Source organism: Coturnix japonica, chromosome 12, assembly GCF_054131305.1.
Source record: "Coturnix japonica strain WE chromosome 12, WE-NBRP24, whole genome shotgun sequence".
NCBI lineage: Eukaryota > Metazoa > Chordata > Aves > Galliformes > Phasianidae > Coturnix > Coturnix japonica.
The window spans coordinates 15,884,329-15,903,054 of NC_140674.1; the positions used below are offsets into that span (position 1 = coordinate 15,884,329).

Genomic DNA, 18,726 nt, shown 5'->3' on the forward strand with positions numbered 1-18,726 from the left:
AAATAATAGCGGGAGCTGGATTTTAGTTTTAATCTGTTCTCCATGTAAATAGTTCTGGTGCCAAAATGTTGTTCTTGAAATGATAATTGGGCTCTGAATGGCAGCTGCTCTCTTTTGAAAAGTTGGGAAAGTGGAAGATGTTAGTGTTTATAGTCTGGTGGAAAAAGGACTGCAGCTGAGAACTGCGTCTCTCTTGTGCTCTTAGAAGAGAGTGTACCTGCAGCTGGAGACCCTGTGCATGTTTGGTGTCTAGTGCTAAGCACCTCGAGAGCCCAAGGCATAGCTCAGACAACAGAGACCTAAGATGAGGACTAACATGAGCTAGAAACAGAACAGTTAATAAGTCAAACGTTAATATCCAGATGTGTCAATGTGTGTTTTCCTTGAAGTTTGCACTGCTGTACTGACGTTGGTAGCGAGTCACAGGAAAGTAGGTCACAGTTTGCTACTTAGACACCAGAAAATTAGTTTTGGCTGGACTGTATAAACGTGTTCCCCAAAACCAGTGTGCCGTGATGACAGGGTGAAGAGTATGAAGAGCAGAAAAGGCTGAATGTGTGTGACAGGAGGTGAGAGCCATCTTCTACGCTTGCTTTGTATGTCTGTGTTACTCTTGCAGACAGCTCACTTCAAGGCAAAAGGCTCAGTCTCCCATATATAAACTTTAATTACTGCTTCTTATATGAAGAGTTCAATGCGTGGCCTGAATTAGAATGATTTTTTTTTATTAAGATGAACATTTAAAGGTTATACTTAAAGAAAATCCCTGTGATAGAGAAACCAATAATGTATCTTATTCTCCTGGTCTTGAAATCCCTCATTTGTAGCAAGGATAGCAGACTATTGACAGTTGAAAGGTATAGGTTTTAATCATTAAAATCATAGCTATCATGGCACTGTCTGCTTTAGAAGTTAGAAAGCTTCAGCTCATTCTGCTTACAGAGATCGTATCTTCAGAACTTTTGGAACAAGAAAATATCTGTACCTCTTACTGTTCTCTCATTTCTTAGATTTATTACTTACATATTCTAAAATCGAGGCCTTTAATCTCAGTATTACTACAGAGTTGCACAGAACGCAGAAGTTTTGTAATCTGTTGCCTGTTAGGTGTGCTGTGAAGTCATAGTGGATGCAGCATGAGAAATGTTCAGACAGTCTGAAGTCTTGGGCTCACTAACCTGACTTCCTCTGCCACATAAACCTGTCCTGCTTCCTTCCAGAGACAGTCATGTGGAACCCAGCTCCTACCAGTGCCTTGGACTGTGTGTAGTAACTTGTTAACTTCTTACATAATGCAGGAAGGATGAAAAACTTAATAGAAGGTGAACACCCTTCCCTGTAACCTATTAACAACAATCTTCAGATACGGGCTCTACGCCAGTTTCCAGGTTAAATTGCTTAGACGCCTATGGGAGGACTCAGGCTTCATTTTCTGTGTTGTTGGTTTTTTTTTTTCCTTTTATACATTTTATAGGCTGGTATATCCATTCCAATTGATCCTGGACAGTCTGCTGGGTCTGTACTTTGGATATTCTTGGAATAGCACTGAATCTCCTTGTGCAAGATAGCTGCTGGGACTTTGTTCTCTTAGTTAAACACATGGTTGGTATTTGCAGGGAAAGGGCCATAGTCATAAGCACTTGAAGGTTATTCCACCCATGTAAGAATTAGTGGTTTCACTTTCTAGAGCATAAAGTAGCTGAGAAGTGTGTGTGTGTGGGGGGGGGGGGGGGGGGTGTTAGAAGGACGTTTCTAGGCCAAGCTGTTCCAGTGCTTTGTTATCCTTCATGAACCTTTGGGCTTATTCTTTAGAGAGTGCTGTAAGTGGAAGTTCTCAGCAAAGGGATTACGCTAAATGGTTCTGCTTTGACTTAACGTGAGAATTGCTTCTCTGTCTGCTCAGGAAGGGAGTTCACATCAGTCAGTGTAAAACAGTGTAAAACAGAACAGTGTTACGTTCAGAATTATGCATCAGCCATGTACAGTGAGACTTAAAACAGAAAGAACCCAACAGTTGTGATTGGGGTTGAAATGAGATAAAACATCATCGAATTGCTATGAAATAGTCAGCTTTACCTTGCTGTGAATTAGACAAGTCACCAGGTTAGTGTGGTCACTGTGATGTGCTGCCTGAGGATTACACAATATTATTGTTATTCTGTATCACTGGATGCTTATGTCATGATTACAGACAGCAGAGTTGTTTATCCCTGCCCCAACTTCCTGTGCCATGGTGGATGGAGCTGTACAGAAGTAGGGCATGTAACAACCCCACTACAACAATGCATATATGAATACTCCTTGTGGTGCCTCTTCCTTTACAAAGCACTGAAGTTTGAGAGGGGAAAAAACAACTCCGTCCAGACACCAGGAGATTCTGCAGCACTGAAAACCAGCAAGTATAATAGATGCTTAAGTAAAACAAGGCAGTTAAAAATCCCATCTCTGTGTGGAGGAACCCACCGCAGCTACAGCTGGTCTCTCAGCTCCCTGTTACTCACTGCAGTGACTCTCCAGGAGATCTAAATAGTCTTCAGGTTGCAGGAGGGCTGTGACAGCAGGTAACAGCAATTAACTTCTGAACCATCTTTGTGTCCCCAGCTGCAGTTGATGTGCTTTTGGCTGGGTGCGGTGACTTGTTTACACCGGCCACTTCGTAGCCATCCTTGCTTTTAAAAATGAAGGTGTTTTTTCAGAAGGATTTAAGATATCCAGGCACCTGTTGTCTCTGCAGTGAGCTGAATCCACACAGCCCATGTATTGCTATCATTAAAGCCCTGTTTGTTTTACTGTTTCGGACCATCAGTGTGATAGGATGTCTCAGGACATATCCCTACTGCTTTCACTCTAAGCTTAGTATTCATTTTTAATGAGTGAAACGTGAACAGAGAGATTTGCTGGATGTGGGGATAAAAAGGGACGGAACAAAATTTCTTACGGGGAAAAACAATGTCCCTACAAGTGTGGGGGATGCTGATTAAAGCTGATTTAAGCACCTGCTTCTTGCGAGTGGACAAGTGGTGGCTGAAGGGCGTTTCTCACACCTGTGCCTTCCCTGTGCAGGGCGATATCGCCGCGCTCCAACCACCCGGAGCTCATTGAAGAACAGGAGCAGCTCTCCTGTTGTGCTGCGTTTCCTCTCCCACCTCTTCTTACGTTTCAAGTGTTTGCAGCAAGAAGAGGAGCAGACAGCGGGTAGACGTTGCAGCGCACTTTAATTGAGCAGACTCGGAGTTCTCCATTCGGGACAACGGCGGGCGGCCCCGTCGGTGCGGAGCGGGGAGCGCTGTGTGGGCAGCCCGGCCCCGCCGCAGCCCGGTGCTCTCCGCTCCCTTTTCCGCCACCCCCCGGGCCGGTTCCCGTCTCTCATCCTCCCGCGGAGCCCCCGTCCCGTTTCTCGGCCCCGTCCCGGTTCTGGGCCCGGTCCCGGCCGCTCCCTCCCGCCGCAGCGCCGGCCCCGATCCCGGGGGATGCGCCGCACTGCGCATGAGCGGGAGGCGGCGGAAGGGCCCGTGAGGAGCCGGAGCCGCCGCCGGAGGAAGACGTTGACCGCCGCCGCCCTCAGCGTCCGCCCGAACGGCGAGGGAAGGGGAGCAGATCATCGCAGCCCTCACCATGGTGAGCGTTCCACTCGCTTGTCTCTCGGCTCGGGGCCGCTCGCGGCCGCACCGCTGGGGTAGGGGCCGCCGGGGCCTAGTCGTGGCGGGCCGGGTGCCCGGGAGCCGCGCGGGGCCGGGCCGCCCTCAGCGGGGCCTCGGAGGGAGGCGGGAGGCCGATACCGGGCGAGGGAGCGCTGGGGCCGGGGGCTGCCCCTGGGCTCCGTCAGGCCTCGGCTCGGCCCGGGGCGGCTCGGCCGCGCTTTTCTAGCCGGGTCCGGCGCCTTTGTGCGGGCTGAGGGCTGCGGGAGAGCCGGGCGGCGGCTCGGGCCGGCGGGGACGGGGCTGAACGGGGCTGTGCTGGGAGCGCCGACAGCGCGGGGAGATGCGGCTGTGATGAGCCCGAGCACGGGGCGACACGGAGAGTTTCGGGGTGTCTGCTTTGTGCTCCTGGCAGCGTCCTGCTCGTGTAAGCGCCGTAAGGAAGCACATACCTATCTCCTATCCTGCATTTTCTTTGCGTTGTTTTTATCTTGATAGCTTCGGGTTTGCTGCAGGCTCACACACGGACTCACTTTGTCCCTTACACTCTGGAGGGAAACCACAGTGACTGGAACAAAAATTGCTCTTTTTGTTTGCTTAGAGATGATGATATCCCTAAGTAAGGAGGTCCGGGGGTCTGTAGTGGTTCTCGCATGCAAAGCAATGCACCCAAGAGAAGGCGTTATGGCCACGCTATAAGGCCATCTGTACACACAGAGCTTGTACAGCTTTAGCTGCATCTGTACAGCTGGAGTACGGCAACTTTTCTAAAGGAGCTGCAGTGTCGTAGGGAAGGAAGGGGAGAAGCTCTGGGCACACACTGATCAATACAGGGGTGTCTGGTGCTGCAGTTAGTATTGTCCTGACGAGCGGTGTTAAAAGCAGATTAAAAAGCAGCAGGTACTGCTCCCATCAGACATAGTCTGTATGGTGGTGTTCCACAGTGGGTGCTGTAGTTGTGGCCCCAAGCACAGCTGTTAGGCACTGCAAACAGCTGCTCTTGGTGCTGTGCTGACTCCAGCCAGGTGAGAGGGTGACCTGCACGCTGCAGTGGGGCTCAGTGACAAGCAGCAGCTTTTGTAAGTTGCAAATACAGGTACAGATTGGTTCTAGCACCCAGGTGTGGGGCTCTGCACCTACACTTGGTAGCTATGGGAGAAGCAGGGGGATTTCTTTGCAGAGATCTGAAGCCTTTCCCAAAAGCACAAGGTGTAACATCCCACTTTACCACCACCATGCACTGCTGCTCCAGCTTATCTGTCCAATGGCTCAATCTGGTTTCTGGGGCTGGGCTGCTCATCCAGCACAGCTCCCTCTGGTTTCTGCTTACCTGGCAGCACTGCTCTCAGTTGCTCCTGGCTCTGAGCCTTACTGGTGTGCTGCAGCCACTGCTTTCAGGGCAGGAGTTTGATGGCATTGCGGTGTCTTTACCCACTAGGTAGAAGGGAGCAGCTCCTTGCAGCCTGGTAGTTAACTTCACAAGTGTGTTCAGCTGTGTGGCAATCAGGTGTGCTGCCCCAGCTGGGGCTGTGAGCAATCCGCCTCCATTTGGTTTGAGCTGGGCACCACCTGTTGCAGTGGTCTCCTTTTATTACTGCTTCAGCTCATGGGTCACAGAGACGAGTGAGCTGAGAGTCAGGACATGGCTGTCAGCAGGAAGAGGATCTGTTGTGCTCTCCTCCATCTTCCTTAAGGAGAGCAGAATATTGCTATTCTGGATGTTTGAATGGGTTCAGAGCTGTGTATGATACTCAAGGTATGCACCTCAGTGTCCGTATCTTTATCCAGCAGCATGCACTAACCTTAACTCTGCGATATCTTTTATATTGTCCAGTTTGTGCTCTCTGAAAAGTCGTTCTGTGCTGATGAATACATAGCAATGTGTTAAACACTTATTTTTATGATGACTTTCAGGTGACAGGAAGTCAAAGCTCTCCTAAGACCAAATTTTAACCATCTGACATTGTGTCCTGTAACGTCGTTGTACTTCATCACATTGTTATGCAGTGTCTAACTCGGTGAGCTATACCGCTGGGCTCTTTTTTATGGTTCTATTCATGTCTACAGCAGTTTGCTGGTATGAAACGTTGCCTTTTGGTTCTGCTATAGTAAAACTCGTGGATTCTTGGCACTCTGAGCAGTCAGAGCAGCAGACAAGATGGTGCATGATCTCGTTTCCTTTCCCAGCTCAGTGGAGAGCCCTTTGAACTGAGGTGTAGATTCGCTTTAATGAGAGCCATGAAAATATTACAGGGGGATACGGGCCGCTCTGAGAGCAAGGTGTGAAATTCATTATGTAGCTCTTGATATTTTACTCATGTTTTGTGGTGCCAGTGCAAATAGAAGGTATGAAAGCAGCTTCTAGTGGTCAGGGGCTATGAATGCCAAACAGCTGACAGCTCTATTTTGTGCCTTTTTTTTTCCTTCTCTTCAGAATGGCATTGGAAAAGCCCTGATTTGGGGTGTTCCCTTTACCTTTCAGGTTATATGAGGGTAACAGCACTGAACAGGCTGCCCTGAGGGGCTGTGAGGTCTCATTCAAAACCCGCCTGGACGTGTTCCTATGTGACCTCATCCGGGTGTTTGAGCTCTGGCACGGCAATGGGATGAGGGGATCTTCCAGGATCCCTTCAGATCGTTCTGTGCTCATGAATTACCTCAAGGCACTGCTAGAAGTGCCGCATACTTCTGGTTCGCTCTATGTTGCTCTTCTGTTAAATACTTTCTGCCCGCGTGCAGGTTCTACCATTATTTTATCCACTGAAAGAACCTTAGAGGGTGTAAAATGCAACTTTATTGCGCCGCTTGTGCTTTTCCCCTCGGGTTTGATATTTCAACAGGCCTTGTATGTGTTGGTTGCTTTTGTTCCAATGCAGGCAAATGGATTCCACGTCAGTGTGAAATAGCAGCTTACAGATCCCTGCTGGCCTCCGTTCCGTGGCCCTTCTGTGGGAAGATGCTGTAGCAGAAAGTGGAATGGAGTGGATGGCCACATTTTAAACTAAGTGTGGTTGTTTGCTTTAATTGTTTGTGTTGTTAACTTGGATTTAACGTGTTCTTGTAGTGTACGTATGTCATTGCAGTTGGTGGATTACAGTGTAATTCAGCGCGTTCGTAGACTTCTGGCAGAAATAAGTTGTAATTAACCTTTGTTTCCTTATCAGACAACCTAAAATACTCACGGTTTTTGCCTTGTAATCTTTAGCCGTGGATTTGCTGGCAGTAAACAGGTTATTTGCAGGCATCCCAGGCGTCCCTTTGATGGATTTAGCGCAGTGTGCAGTGATTTTATGGTTCAGACGCAGGGGGGAGGAATGTTCCCTTGACCATTAGTGTCATTAGTGCACGGAGACAGGACAGAAGTGACAGCCCTGGGCTGTAAGGCCCTTATGTGCACAGATGTGTTCTTCTCTGTGTGGACTGAAGTTGTTCAGGCCTTGAGCTGCCGTCGCTGGGATGCTCTGAAGGTGCTCGGGTGCTTCCCACAGCCCAGTGCAGTGCTCGGGTTGAAATGCAGTTAGGGGAGAGGCTTGGGCTTCCTGGAGATTGATGCTATTTTAGACAAGGCTTTTACCTGTCACATGCATGAGAACCTAACAGGCTTTTCTTTGAGTCCAGGCTGAAACAAAAGCACAGATGTCACATCACTCACATTCCTGAAGCTCGGGAGAAGTGAGGGGCAGGCACTGCCAGCAGCAGGGGGAACACAAGGCAGGCACTGTTACTTATAGGGACTGAATGCCTTTCCGGGGTGTGGGGCAGGGGCACCTCAGCCTGGCAGCCACATAAGGCATCCGAGCAAAGTCCAAGAAGAGCAATTTACGGGAATCCCAGGGCTCTGTGGGCTGAGTGTTGTGAGATGGGCTGGTGCTGTTTGCTAGGAGCCCTGGTGCTGCTGTCATCCAGGAGATGTTGGTGGAGTGCTGTGTGGGGCTGCACTATGGCTGAGGTGTCTGCAGACGAGTGCTGGAGATGAGGAAAGGAACCATGCAATCAGGAACCATGTAATCAGAGCTGGCAGATCAGGGCTAGCGTTTGTTTTAGCCTGGAATGGGCCATTGGACTGCCCTGGGTGGAGAGAGCTGGTGTCATAATGCCATCCTCATTGTACAAGGCAGCATGGCACGGCAAAGGTGTTCACAGGCTGGCTAACCTGAATCCTTCCTCTACCCTTATCCTAAGGGGTAAGACTTAATAGGAAATGTATTGCATTTGTTTTCTGTTGTCTTTTGCTTGCCTGTTTTAGCAAGAAACGTATCTGTTAAATGAAAACGTCTTCCCTTTTAACTAGCATTGAAGCTGAGATATCCTGAATGCATTGCAGTGCGTTCTGAACAACTGCTGTGTGAGGTATTTGTTGCCTGATGACTGCCAGGCCAAGGGTTGTAGGTGCTTGTGGCTTCTGTCCTGCACACTTAATGCAGTCACACTGGCAGATCTCAGCTTCTAGAAATAGCCCTGAGAGGTGCAGGCGGCTGGAGACATGTTCCCATCCGGAGTGTGGGGTTTTGATGATGAAAGAAGAGCTGTAACGGGGTAATGAAAACTCAGCAGTAATTCCATCTCTTGCCGTCCTGTTCCAAGAGCTGTGGAAGTGTCTGGTCACTGGGATGTGAGCATCTCTCCTATATTGGTGAGCTGCTGGGGAAGCACTCAGCACGTGGCAGGGGCTTGGGGGCTTCACCAAAAACCAGTGCCTGTTCGACCCATAAAAATAGCTATTCCAGGAAAAGAGCACGTCTGCAGAGTGATTTATTGCATGTTGAGATATTAGGAGGTGCTGTGTGCTTATGTTAGCTTGGCTCAGTCCGTGTTCTTTTTAGAGCTGCTTTGTGGTTCCGTCACTTAGGAAGACTCTGTGTATAAGCAGGCTTCAGTTTGTGTCGCAGAGCAGATTGGATCCAGTCAGTCGTGTTCTCCCTTCAGTGCTGGCCTTCACAGTGCAGTGTCCATGCTGAGCTCTGGCAGAGCAGCTCCAACCTTTCTGCTGTGGTTTATCCCCGCAGGAGCTGGGCAGAACAAAGCCTCTTTCTTCCAATGGTACAGAACAGTGGTGTCTGTAAATATGGCTGCATATCTAAAGGGAAAAAAAGAAAAGGAAGAAAGCTAATGATTAAAGGCACCGGCTTTCTCAAAAGAAGCCCATCCTGCAGGGCTGAGTCTGGCTGCGTGGAGCTTATGTGGGGAAGCTGCTAATTAATACGGACAGTGGCCCTGAGATGGTTTGTCTTCATTTGGGATTGCATTCAGTGGCTCGTTTTCATCTACCTGAATTAGTATTATAGTACATTTTAAATACTGCAACTAAGGATCCATTTGTCGTGCCCAGAAGTCGTCACGTGGGGCTTCATCAGCAGCGTTTCTTCTAATGGTGATGCTATTGGGCACCGGTTGATCTTGGAGCTCCAGCTCTCTCTTCTCCTGCTGTGCCTGAGGAGAGTTCGTGGCTTCTGGGATGTTGTTTTTCCCTCTTTTTTACCTTTGCCCCTGAGAAGGGAGTCTTGCACTGGGAACTGTAAGGAAAGGAAGATATAAATCTGAATAGAATATAAAGTGACCTGTGTGTGTGTTTGTGAAGTGAGTGTGCAGTGTAGGATGCGCGGTCCTGGCTTGAGAAGTCAGACTTTGCTCCTAAAGGGTCTTTTTGCTTTGAATGATTCGTGTGAACTTCAGGACTGAAATTGGATGTAGTGTGAGAACTGCAGGGTTGCTTTCTCACCATCAGCCCCGGGATTTGTGCAGGTCCCTCCTGGAAACACTGTGCGACTTGATAGGAATTGGCTTAAACAGAAACTTGTCCCTGCTTACAGCTGGATGGGAGTTTGCTGTGCTCAGCTGTGCGGAAGAACACCCACGTGTAACTTCTTTCATTTCTTTGCCGGTGTGTTTTCTGTAATGCTTTAACTCAGTTGTGTTCCAATGTAAATCACCAAGAAGAAAGGTAAGTTTGAATACATGCTGTTAAGAATATGCTCTGGTGCACTGTTCTGCTGTACACACAGCAGTAGGAAGGCAGCCCTTGTACTGATCCAGCCCATCCTTCAGTCTGACTGCACTGGATTGCTTGGCAAACTGGTCACACGTGAAATGAAATCTCTAAGTCAGTCAGTCTCATTGCTGGCCACAATTCTGACGGGTAGTGAATGAATGGTGCTGATGTTTTCTTCTTCTGTTAAAACATTTCTAGTTTCTGTATTGTCTCTTTGCTAGAACAAGTTGAAATCATCGCAGAAGGATAAAGTGCGTCAGTTCATGGTCTTCACACAATCGAGTGAAAAGACAGCGGTGAGTTGTCTGTCCCAGAATGACTGGAAGCTGGATGTTGCAACAGACAACTTCTTCCAGAATCCTGAACTTTATATACGAGAGAGTGTTAAAGGATCATTGGACAGAAAGAAGTTAGAACAACTATATAACAGATACAAAGGTGAGTACCTCATGTCCTCACTGTGCGTTATTAATTGTGGTGTGTAAGTTGGAAGGGAAGTATGTGTAGATTCCTGCTTTGCAAAGTTGTTTTATGTACCCTGAATGTATATCCATGTGTACAAGGATGACATCTGGAACTGTGTATTTGGTAAGTCCCTGCAATGGTTGACATAGATTTATTTCTTCTGGGGGACACGTATTGCTTGGGTCTCACTCCTGGCACAGAGGAAGGCTGCACACCAGTGACTGCTGACAGATTCTACCTTAATTTGTACTCAGCTTTTGACTTTTATCAGTGTTACAAACAGAGCAGAAAATAGTCTTTTTTTAATGTTACACAGGCAGTGTTGAGCTGATAGTATCCCACCAAAAAATATTCAGGTGAATTCAAAACAGTGGAACACAGGAGAGCTGTAATTGACTGCTGCTGCATTTTCTGTCAGTTTTCATGTGTGCACGTAACCCAAATACCATTTCCTTCAAGTCTTTGTCAGCTGACATCAGTAGATTTTTGTTGGTGCACTTGAGATGTGAGCATCTCGCTTCCAGACCAGATGTTGAGTCCTTTGTGGACAGAGGAAGGAGTGTGTGTGGCCGACCCACAGTCAGTGACTACAGCGTGACTCTCCAAGGTTGTGCATCTCATACATGCTGGTGATGCCAGAGGATGCGTAATGCTGATGTCAGTTTGGTACAGTACGGGGTGGATTGGTGATTGTTTCAGACCAGCTTGTGAACAGCCACTGCATAATTGGTTATGATGGTTCCCAGAGACACCAATGGTTTAGGCACTGGTGGGGAAGGGCTGCTGTTTTCTCTTTGGGATGAGTCAGTGTCATATGCATTAGAAAAACCCTAAATGTATCTGGTGCTTTTGTTTCCCAGTGTAATCAAATAAACTTAGTTATATGGGAAGCTGTATTGTTGAAACTTCCTCAGATGTTAAGGCTTAAGTATTGGTAATAAGAAACTAACTTTGTTTTTAAAGTGTTCACTTCTAAGAGCATATCTTGGCAACCTTGAAAACATTTGCTTTTCTTAGACCCTTGTTGAGTAAATCAACTATTTCAGAAGTCTCTGTTTTCCTATCACTTATTTCTATATCCCAAAGACCCTCAAGATGAAAATAAAATCGGTATAGATGGTATACAGCAGTTCTGTGACGATCTAGCTCTCGACCCAGCCAGCATTACTGTACTCATCATTGCATGGAAGTTCCGAGCTGCAACACAGTGTGAATTTTCAAAGCTGGAATTCATGGATGGAATGACTGAGCTGGGGTAAGTGTGCAGTGCTGGGTACTGAGCGTAACCCAGGGCAGCATTCAGAATCGCGTTGTCCTCTCTGATTTCAGGGGTTTTCAGAGTCTGGCATCACTTGTCTGCCTCTATAAAATGCATCTGCTGTCTGTGCAATGGAGGCTTAGTGGCTAACAAAAGGAAGGGGTCGTTGAGTGCTCCTTGCCTTGACTGATTGATTGCATGAGGCACCTGCCACAGTTTTGTGTGTAAGTAAAGCAAGGATGTTGGCCTGCAGTGCAGCATACCTGAGTTTGCTCTGCATAATGTGAATATAATAACCTTCACCACATCTGGTGGGTTAGTATGTGCAGTGGGCAGCATGGAGAAGTAACAGCACAGGAATGAAATAGTTACCTACTCACAGAGCACTTACAGGCTTCCTGATTTTTGTTTTGATCATTGCATTCCACAGTGATGTTATAAAAGAATCTTAACATTGTATCTCTTCTGTTATAGCAAAATGAATAATACCCAAATCAATGTGCTTTTTAAATTGCAGGTGTGACAGCATAGAAAAATTAAAGGCTCAGATTCCTAAAATGGAACAAGAGTTAAAAGAGCCGGGAAGATTTAAGGATTTTTATCAGTTTACTTTCAACTTTGCAAAGAATCCAGGACAGAAAGGTTTAGGTATGTATTCTTAATTGTGAATGGTTGTGCATGGAATGGGGGATGACTGATGAAAGCAATGCTGTAAGTAAGGCCGAATGCTAATGACCTTTGGGATGCCATGCAGCTCATTATGGGAAAGATGGATGTCAGTGTCAGATCTCTGAGCTGATAGAAATATCTGCATAAATAATATAGACTACAGAATTACGCGGGAGGGTTTATTCTCTCATGGAGCATGTGAAATTCTCAGTAAGCACAAAGGAGTGTGGTCTCACAGTAAAGTCATAATTACGTTGTTTAGAATTTGCAGCACTAAACAAAGTAATTCAGTTTTCACATATAGGTTAAACTTAACCTGTAAAACTGATTTTCATATAAATGCGCTTGAACGGAGTCTCCTGTGATGCCAAAACACATGCAAATGGCTTTGCAAAGAACATTTGCATAGTGCAAGTAGATCTCTGCATCCTGGGCTTGGTGCCTTTGCTGCTGCTGCACCCTCAATACGTGGTGCTTCCCTGCTGCCTTTGCTCCATTCAGTGTATGACCTGAGCAGGCAGCAGAGCTCCTCTGCTGATTGTGCTTTTCATTCCATAAGAGGTGAAGCAGAAAGATGATCAGAGGGCTGGAGCACCTCTCCTGTGAGGAAGGGTTGAGGGAACTGGGCTTGATTAGCTTGGAGAAGAGGAAGCTTTGGGGAGACCTCATTCTGACCTTCCAGTACTGGAAGGGTGCATTTAAACAGGAGGGGGAATGGCTTTTTATGGGGGTGAATAGTGATAGGACAAGGGGGAATGGTTTTAAACTGAGACGGGAGGTTTAGGTTGGATATTAGGAGGAAGTTTTTTACTCAGTGGCTGGTGACGCACTGGAACATGTTGCCCAAGGAGGCTGTGGGTGCCCCATCCCTGCAGGCATTCAAGACCAGGCTGGATGTGGCTCTGGGCAGCCTGGGCTGGTGGTTGGCAACCATGTACATAGCAGGGGGTTGAAACTGGGTGCTCATTGTGGTCCTCATCAACCCAGGCCATTCTGTGATCACTTATGAGAAATAATTTTGGGGTTAAAACCCAACATAGCCCTGAGTAAATGAACAAACTGTAAATCTGTCTCTTCCAAACTGGCAATATTAATATTATAACCAATATTTCAGGGCTCTGTAACCATTAACTTCTTACATTAAGTATTGTACTGTTGAAAAGGAATACAGTACTGATTGCCCAGCAGGTTTGTCCTTAGCAGTAAATGTGTTTTTGTCTGCAATGAAGGATGTCCCTGACCAGCTTCTTCCAGCTGAAACCTAAATTGTTTGGTTTTGTACTTGAATCTTCTGCTGACGGGGTCATACCTCGCCCCTACGCCTTGTCGTTCTCAGATGTGATGTGTTCAGTGACTGTTTGGACTTCTGCTTAATTTCTATCTGCTCCATGAGCCCCACGGCTGAAGCCTTTAGTGTGGGATCACACCCTGAGCAGCTGATGGAAAACGCTCCACAGATTTTATTCATTACTTTGGTCAGGAAGCATTATAACATGGTTATGCAATAACTTCTTATGCAAAGATGTTAGCAGTTCAGGAGCTCTCCCAGACACCTCTTGTTTCCCTCCAGCAATGCAGAGTTCAGTCTCTGTTTCTATTGCCATTGCTCTCAGCTCTGAGTTCCACCTCCCTGTTGGTGTGTTTGTTTGTGAAGGAGTTGGGAGGGAAGGGGTTGGTGTTTGTTTGCTTTTGGATTGTGCTGTGGCTTATTTCTTTGTCCCGAGGTGCAGCTGCTCATGTGCCTCTCCTCTTCTACAAGAGGAATGTTTATATTAGAAGAGATAGAATGTGTTGCAGAAAGGTGTAAGAGCTTCTGTGACAGGTCTCTTAGGCAGCACTTTTGTCATAACTTTTGTAGTTATTTTAGTAACTTGATGATGGATACTGAATTCAGTTAAGATCAGTGTTTTGTTACCCGCTGCAGAGATGCTCGTTAATTCCTGGTAGTGGAAATCACGCTGGGTAGCATTTCAGAGCTCTCGTGCTTCTTATTTAAGAGCTGACAGGTTACTGTATGTCCATAACAAACAGCAAAGTGAGTCACTTTGGCCTTTTGCAAGTCCCATAAGGCTGCCCCAGTGTGTGTGTCTCAGTGCTGTGCTCTAAGAGTGCTCTAACAGCACCCACTGCTGACAGCAGCGCGCAGTTGCCCTATAGGCAGCACGTTGTTGCTGCTACTGAATGCTTATCGGCTTTCTCAGTCACTCTGAGAAACAGATTCAAAACCAGGGAGAACATCAGAGGACACTGAAATGCACCAAGTGAGACTTTGATACTCAAATGAGCAGTTTTTCAAAGAGAAACCCAGCTGCAGAAATGAATGCTCAGTAAGGCCGTGTTATGGAGCCTGTACCACTAACATGATGCTCTGAAAATGAAACTGTCAAAAGGCAATTGAAAGTAGATTGTACTTATATGTAAGTAAAAGAAAGTCATCCACACCATGGAATACTGCGTTTATTTAATTTCTAAGGCAGGTATTTCACTGCATTGTCCCTACAGTACAGCCAGACAGCAAAAAGCATTGGAAATAGCCTCGTGTTCTGGATGTGTTAAATACAAATATGGACAATTTTCAGTCCTTTGTTGGACTGGCGGTGATGAAATGTGTAACTTGTTTGTGTAACAGCGTAATTTATGTCTCTCTTCTATAGAAGATCCCTGAGTATGTTTGCATTAGATTCATCCTTGTACCTTAGTGACCGTGCAGTTCATCTTAGTATGCGATGCCTGTTGAGGTGACGTATTGAAATGCATCTCTCTAAGAGTAACATATTTTAATATTACAGATTTAGAAATGGCCATTGCCTACTGGAATTTAGTACTTAATGGAAGATTTAAATTTCTAGACTTGTGGAACAAATTTTTGTTGGTAAGTTTGAACCTTTACAAAAACTGGACTGCAGTAACTTGCAAAGCTGGGAGATAAATGTGTTTCTGTTGTTGAGTTGATGCAATGGGCTGTTCTGACACAGATCCCACGTGCTGTGCTTCATAGTGCATGCAGGGGAGTTGTGTTCTGGGAGAGCAAAGAAGGTTCTGCTTGTGGATTTTTAATGTCTTGTTAATGTATAAATTTTCCACCCCTGCAAACAGGAGCATCATAAAAGATCGATACCTAAGGACACCTGGAACCTCCTTCTAGACTTTAGTACAATGATAGCAGATGATATGTCAAACTATGATGAGGAAGGTAAAGATTTCCATTTTCTTTTATTAACTTCTATCTGTATTATGTTACACTTAGCACCGTGTGTCTGCTTTGGCACAGCTGTCTGATAGCAGCACAATTAGAAGATCACTGGTGATCTGAGGTCCAGCTGGAGCTGCCCTGCTGCATGTTGTTGCATCTGCTCACTGCTTTAAAAAAGAAATGCTGATCTTTTCTTAAACCCAGTTTATTTTTACTTCTTACCTTTGATGTCATTTGGTTCTTCTTGAGGAAAGCCCCTCCCCTGACTGTTGTAAAACATGGGTTCTCTGCCAGTGTACTTTTTGGCATCTTCAACCAAGGAATTGATTGGCAGCCTGTGCATTTCCTTGTAGATAATGCATTTCTGAGCCTAGAATACGTTCAGAGTTTGATCATATTGCTTTGTGTGAAGATCAGCCGTAATAGTGTGAAGCTGGCTGCAGTGCAGCAGTTACTGAAGTTATTTCCTGTGATGTGCCAAATAATATTTTTTTTTGCTTGAAACTATTTAAGATGGAAAGTAAATAAATTCTTTAGATCCAGAGCTCTGTGAGAAGGTAAACCTGTGTTAAAACGATTTCTTATGTTTTGATCCTCCTTTTTTTCTTCTTTTCCTTTCCCTTAGGGGCATGGCCAGTTCTTATCGATGACTTTGTGGAATTTGCACGCCCTCAAATTGCTGGGACAAAAAGTACGACGGTGTAGCACTAAAGGACCCTTACAGAGTGTACATAGTCTGTACAAATACCTGAAATGGAAAATTGCACAGTCAATTTCTGCTGGCTGGACTGAACTGAAGATCAATCCTCACGATGTGGCTGAGGGTTGAGACAAACCTTTAAAGATACATCATGGACCATATCATAATTCATCCTTCTACTGGTGGTTTGGGCTTTTCTTCTAGCCTGGACCGCTCCTGCCCGTTACAATTCCAACGTTGTGGATTGATTTCATCATGGATGATTACTTTTCTCCTGGACTGCCCCAGTTTCAGCTCCCATAAGTCCGAGCAGCTTTATAATGATTTTGAGGTTTCTGGTTTCACATAAAGCACAATGCTGGTCATCATCAGACAACTGTTGTATGGCATCCGAATTATACAGCTCAACATCAGAACCGTTTTTAAAAGAATCCTTAAATATACACTTGGGGTTAGTTGCAAAGACAGTCTTGATAGCACTTCCTGTAATGGTGATATATTTAAGTGTACTGGGTCCGATTTTGCTTTTTTTTTTTTTTTTTTTAATTAAATTTATTATTTTTTTTCCCTTTTCTGGAGAACTGCAGGTATCGTCTGAGTGAGTGTGAGCGTCTGGTAATAGCAGTTACAGAAAGAACCAGGAAAGCTTCAGGTTGTTGATACTGGGGTGTCTGGGTGCCTGTCTGCAGGGCTCCATTGTACGTCAGCTGCCCCCGAGAACAGTACAAGTACGACACAAGTCCTGTGTGCTTACAGCAGCCGTGTGGGGCCTTCGGTGAGAGGAGCTGTGTGTGTAAGGGCAGGTTGTGATATTCTCTAGCTCCTTACCTAAGGAAATAGATTTTGTTGCCGTTTTGAGATGCTTCTGTCACCGAAAAGCTTTCTCAGTGTGGAAATGTAAAACTTGAATATGCTGAATTTGTGTCTTAATGTTTGCTACACAACACAGTATTTCAGATTCAGGCGTGGGACTTTTGTGCTTGAGGTGTGAAGAAGCAAAATGGCCCCGTTAGAAGATGGTGCGTTTGATCTGAAACCTGGTTTTGAAACCATTGTTCTGAGAAGTTCAGTCTTCATAACATAGAGGTACTGCCGCTATGGATGACAGCGATTTGTAACTACTTTGTTGAGCTTTCCTTACAAGGACATTTCACTGTGGTTGCCAAATATAGAAGTGAAGCGCAAAGCATTTCCAGGCAGACACGGATCTGATATCAACTACTACACTGGCTTCGTTTCCTTAAGTTATTTTGTTGGTTCATCGCTACTTCTCATCGTCTCACTGCATTTAATTAAACCAAGTTCCTTTTGTTCAGAACAGGTGTTACCAGATGCAATCCTTTATTTTTAATGTTGCAAGAGCTCACGAGCTGCTGTTGTGCTAAATGTGGTCTTCTGCTGCTGAGTTGCTATGGGGAAATAGATGTTCTCTGCAGGTCAGTTCTGCTCTGTAAAAGCAAGGTGGAAAATGCAAAGCTCTGGGAAAGCAGAGAGCCTGTAGTTACCATTAAGGGTAGAGGTGAGAGTCCATGTGCTGAACAGTCCCATGGTAAGGCCGGAATGACTTCAGAAATAGTAAGTGGTAGTTGCAGTAAGCAGCAGAACGCTTCTCTGTGGATGTTCAAGGAGTTTAAGGGGAAAAAAAAAAAGAAAAAACCAACCAGAAACAACCAGTTAAATTGCTACAAGTGTGTGTTTCCATTTTGTGAGGTTTGCCCACAAGGCCGCGTCGCTCCCCTCACAGCAGCGCCCTCTGAAAACCCACCTGCATTTCTTTCTGTAATTCGGTCCCACAGACACAGTGCAGACTTTCTCCAGCTCCTGGAATTGGCTATGCCAAAAAATGGCTGTTTTGCTGCTTTCAGTATTTCCTTTTTAAGTTTTGTGTACATATAAATGGGGACTTGAGATGAGGGGTGGGGGTGTGTGTGGAAGAAGCTCTACAAGGTATCTATGCGTGCTGTTTTCTGTCCTGAGGGTTCTGGTACAGTTTCAGGTTGATTTGTTCGCGTGCTGTGTCTGGGATGTGAACCGACTCTGGTTGTATTTAGTCCCAGGACAGTCTTGTCCCTTGAAAGAAGCCCGAGGTGGGCAGTGGCATAAGGCCGTGCTGTTTTAAAGAGTGTTCCTTTAGAATGCAAGATCTTTCCAACAAAATAGTGTTGTCATCAGTTTGGTACTACGTGCTTATAATTACTGTGTAATTATAAAGAAATACATAAAACTTTTGACTTATTATGTTGCAGAAAAAGGTTATTTGTGCTGTGATGGCATCTTCAGAGGTTTTCAAGAAGCACTGATGTAACAGGGTGTTGTTCTAAGGACAAAATGCCTGGTGAGAGAATATTTTGTACTGAAAAGTGCTCGGAAATGGCCATGGGGTGTGTTTCTTTTTCCCTTTCTGTTTTGGTTTTGTTACGAATGCAGCCAGTCGCTTCCTTGGATTGCTTTGGTTCGTAAGTGCTTCTGTCCTCAATCTGAGAACCTGCCCTTAATGGATCGATTGAGTTTTGCCAAATGTGAGGAGCAAAAGGTAAACGTCACATTGATAATCTGTTTTTATACATGAAGTCTGTACAAGATTAGAAGTGCCCTGATATAAAAAAACTTAATGTCAAGATTATATTTAGTAAAAAAAAAAACCCATCATTTACATATCTCTGTAAGTTCAAATGTAACTTCTTACAATCCCTCGCATTACCAACAGAGGCAATAAAGCTCCAATGAAATTGCCGTGACCAAGTCTTCTCATGCATTGTTTCAGTCTATTATTTGTAAGGCATTTCTAGACTGTTTTTTAACCACAAACAGGGA

The 18,726-nt window shown here is 45.6% G+C and overlaps 1 protein-coding gene across 6 annotated transcripts; it reads left to right on the top strand.

Annotated features, from left to right (window-relative positions):
• The first annotated feature begins 3,488 nt into the window (after positions 1–3,488).
• DCUN1D1 (defective in cullin neddylation 1 domain containing 1) lies at positions 3,489–18,650 on the top strand. 6 transcript variants are annotated; one of them, XM_015871565.3, is made up of 7 exons: positions 3,489–3,618; positions 9,826–10,065; positions 11,179–11,347; positions 11,868–11,998; positions 14,809–14,891; positions 15,116–15,212; positions 15,838–18,650. In XM_015871565.3, exons 2-7 carry the CDS (start codon positions 9,891–9,893, stop codon positions 15,915–15,917), a joined length of 735 nt encoding a protein of 244 aa, XP_015727051.1. In that variant the 5' UTR covers positions 3,489–3,618; positions 9,826–9,890; the 3' UTR covers positions 15,918–18,650. The 6 variants fall into 6 exon arrangements, 4 of the variants coding, with proteins under 4 accessions (XP_015727051.1, XP_015727050.1, XP_085369349.1 ...); XM_015871564.3 differs by having other exon boundaries at positions 9,849–10,065; XM_085513223.1 differs by lacking the exon at positions 3,489–3,618 and adding an exon at positions 5,104–5,394 and having other exon boundaries at positions 9,849–10,065.
• The last annotated feature ends 76 nt before the right edge of the window (positions 18,651–18,726 follow it).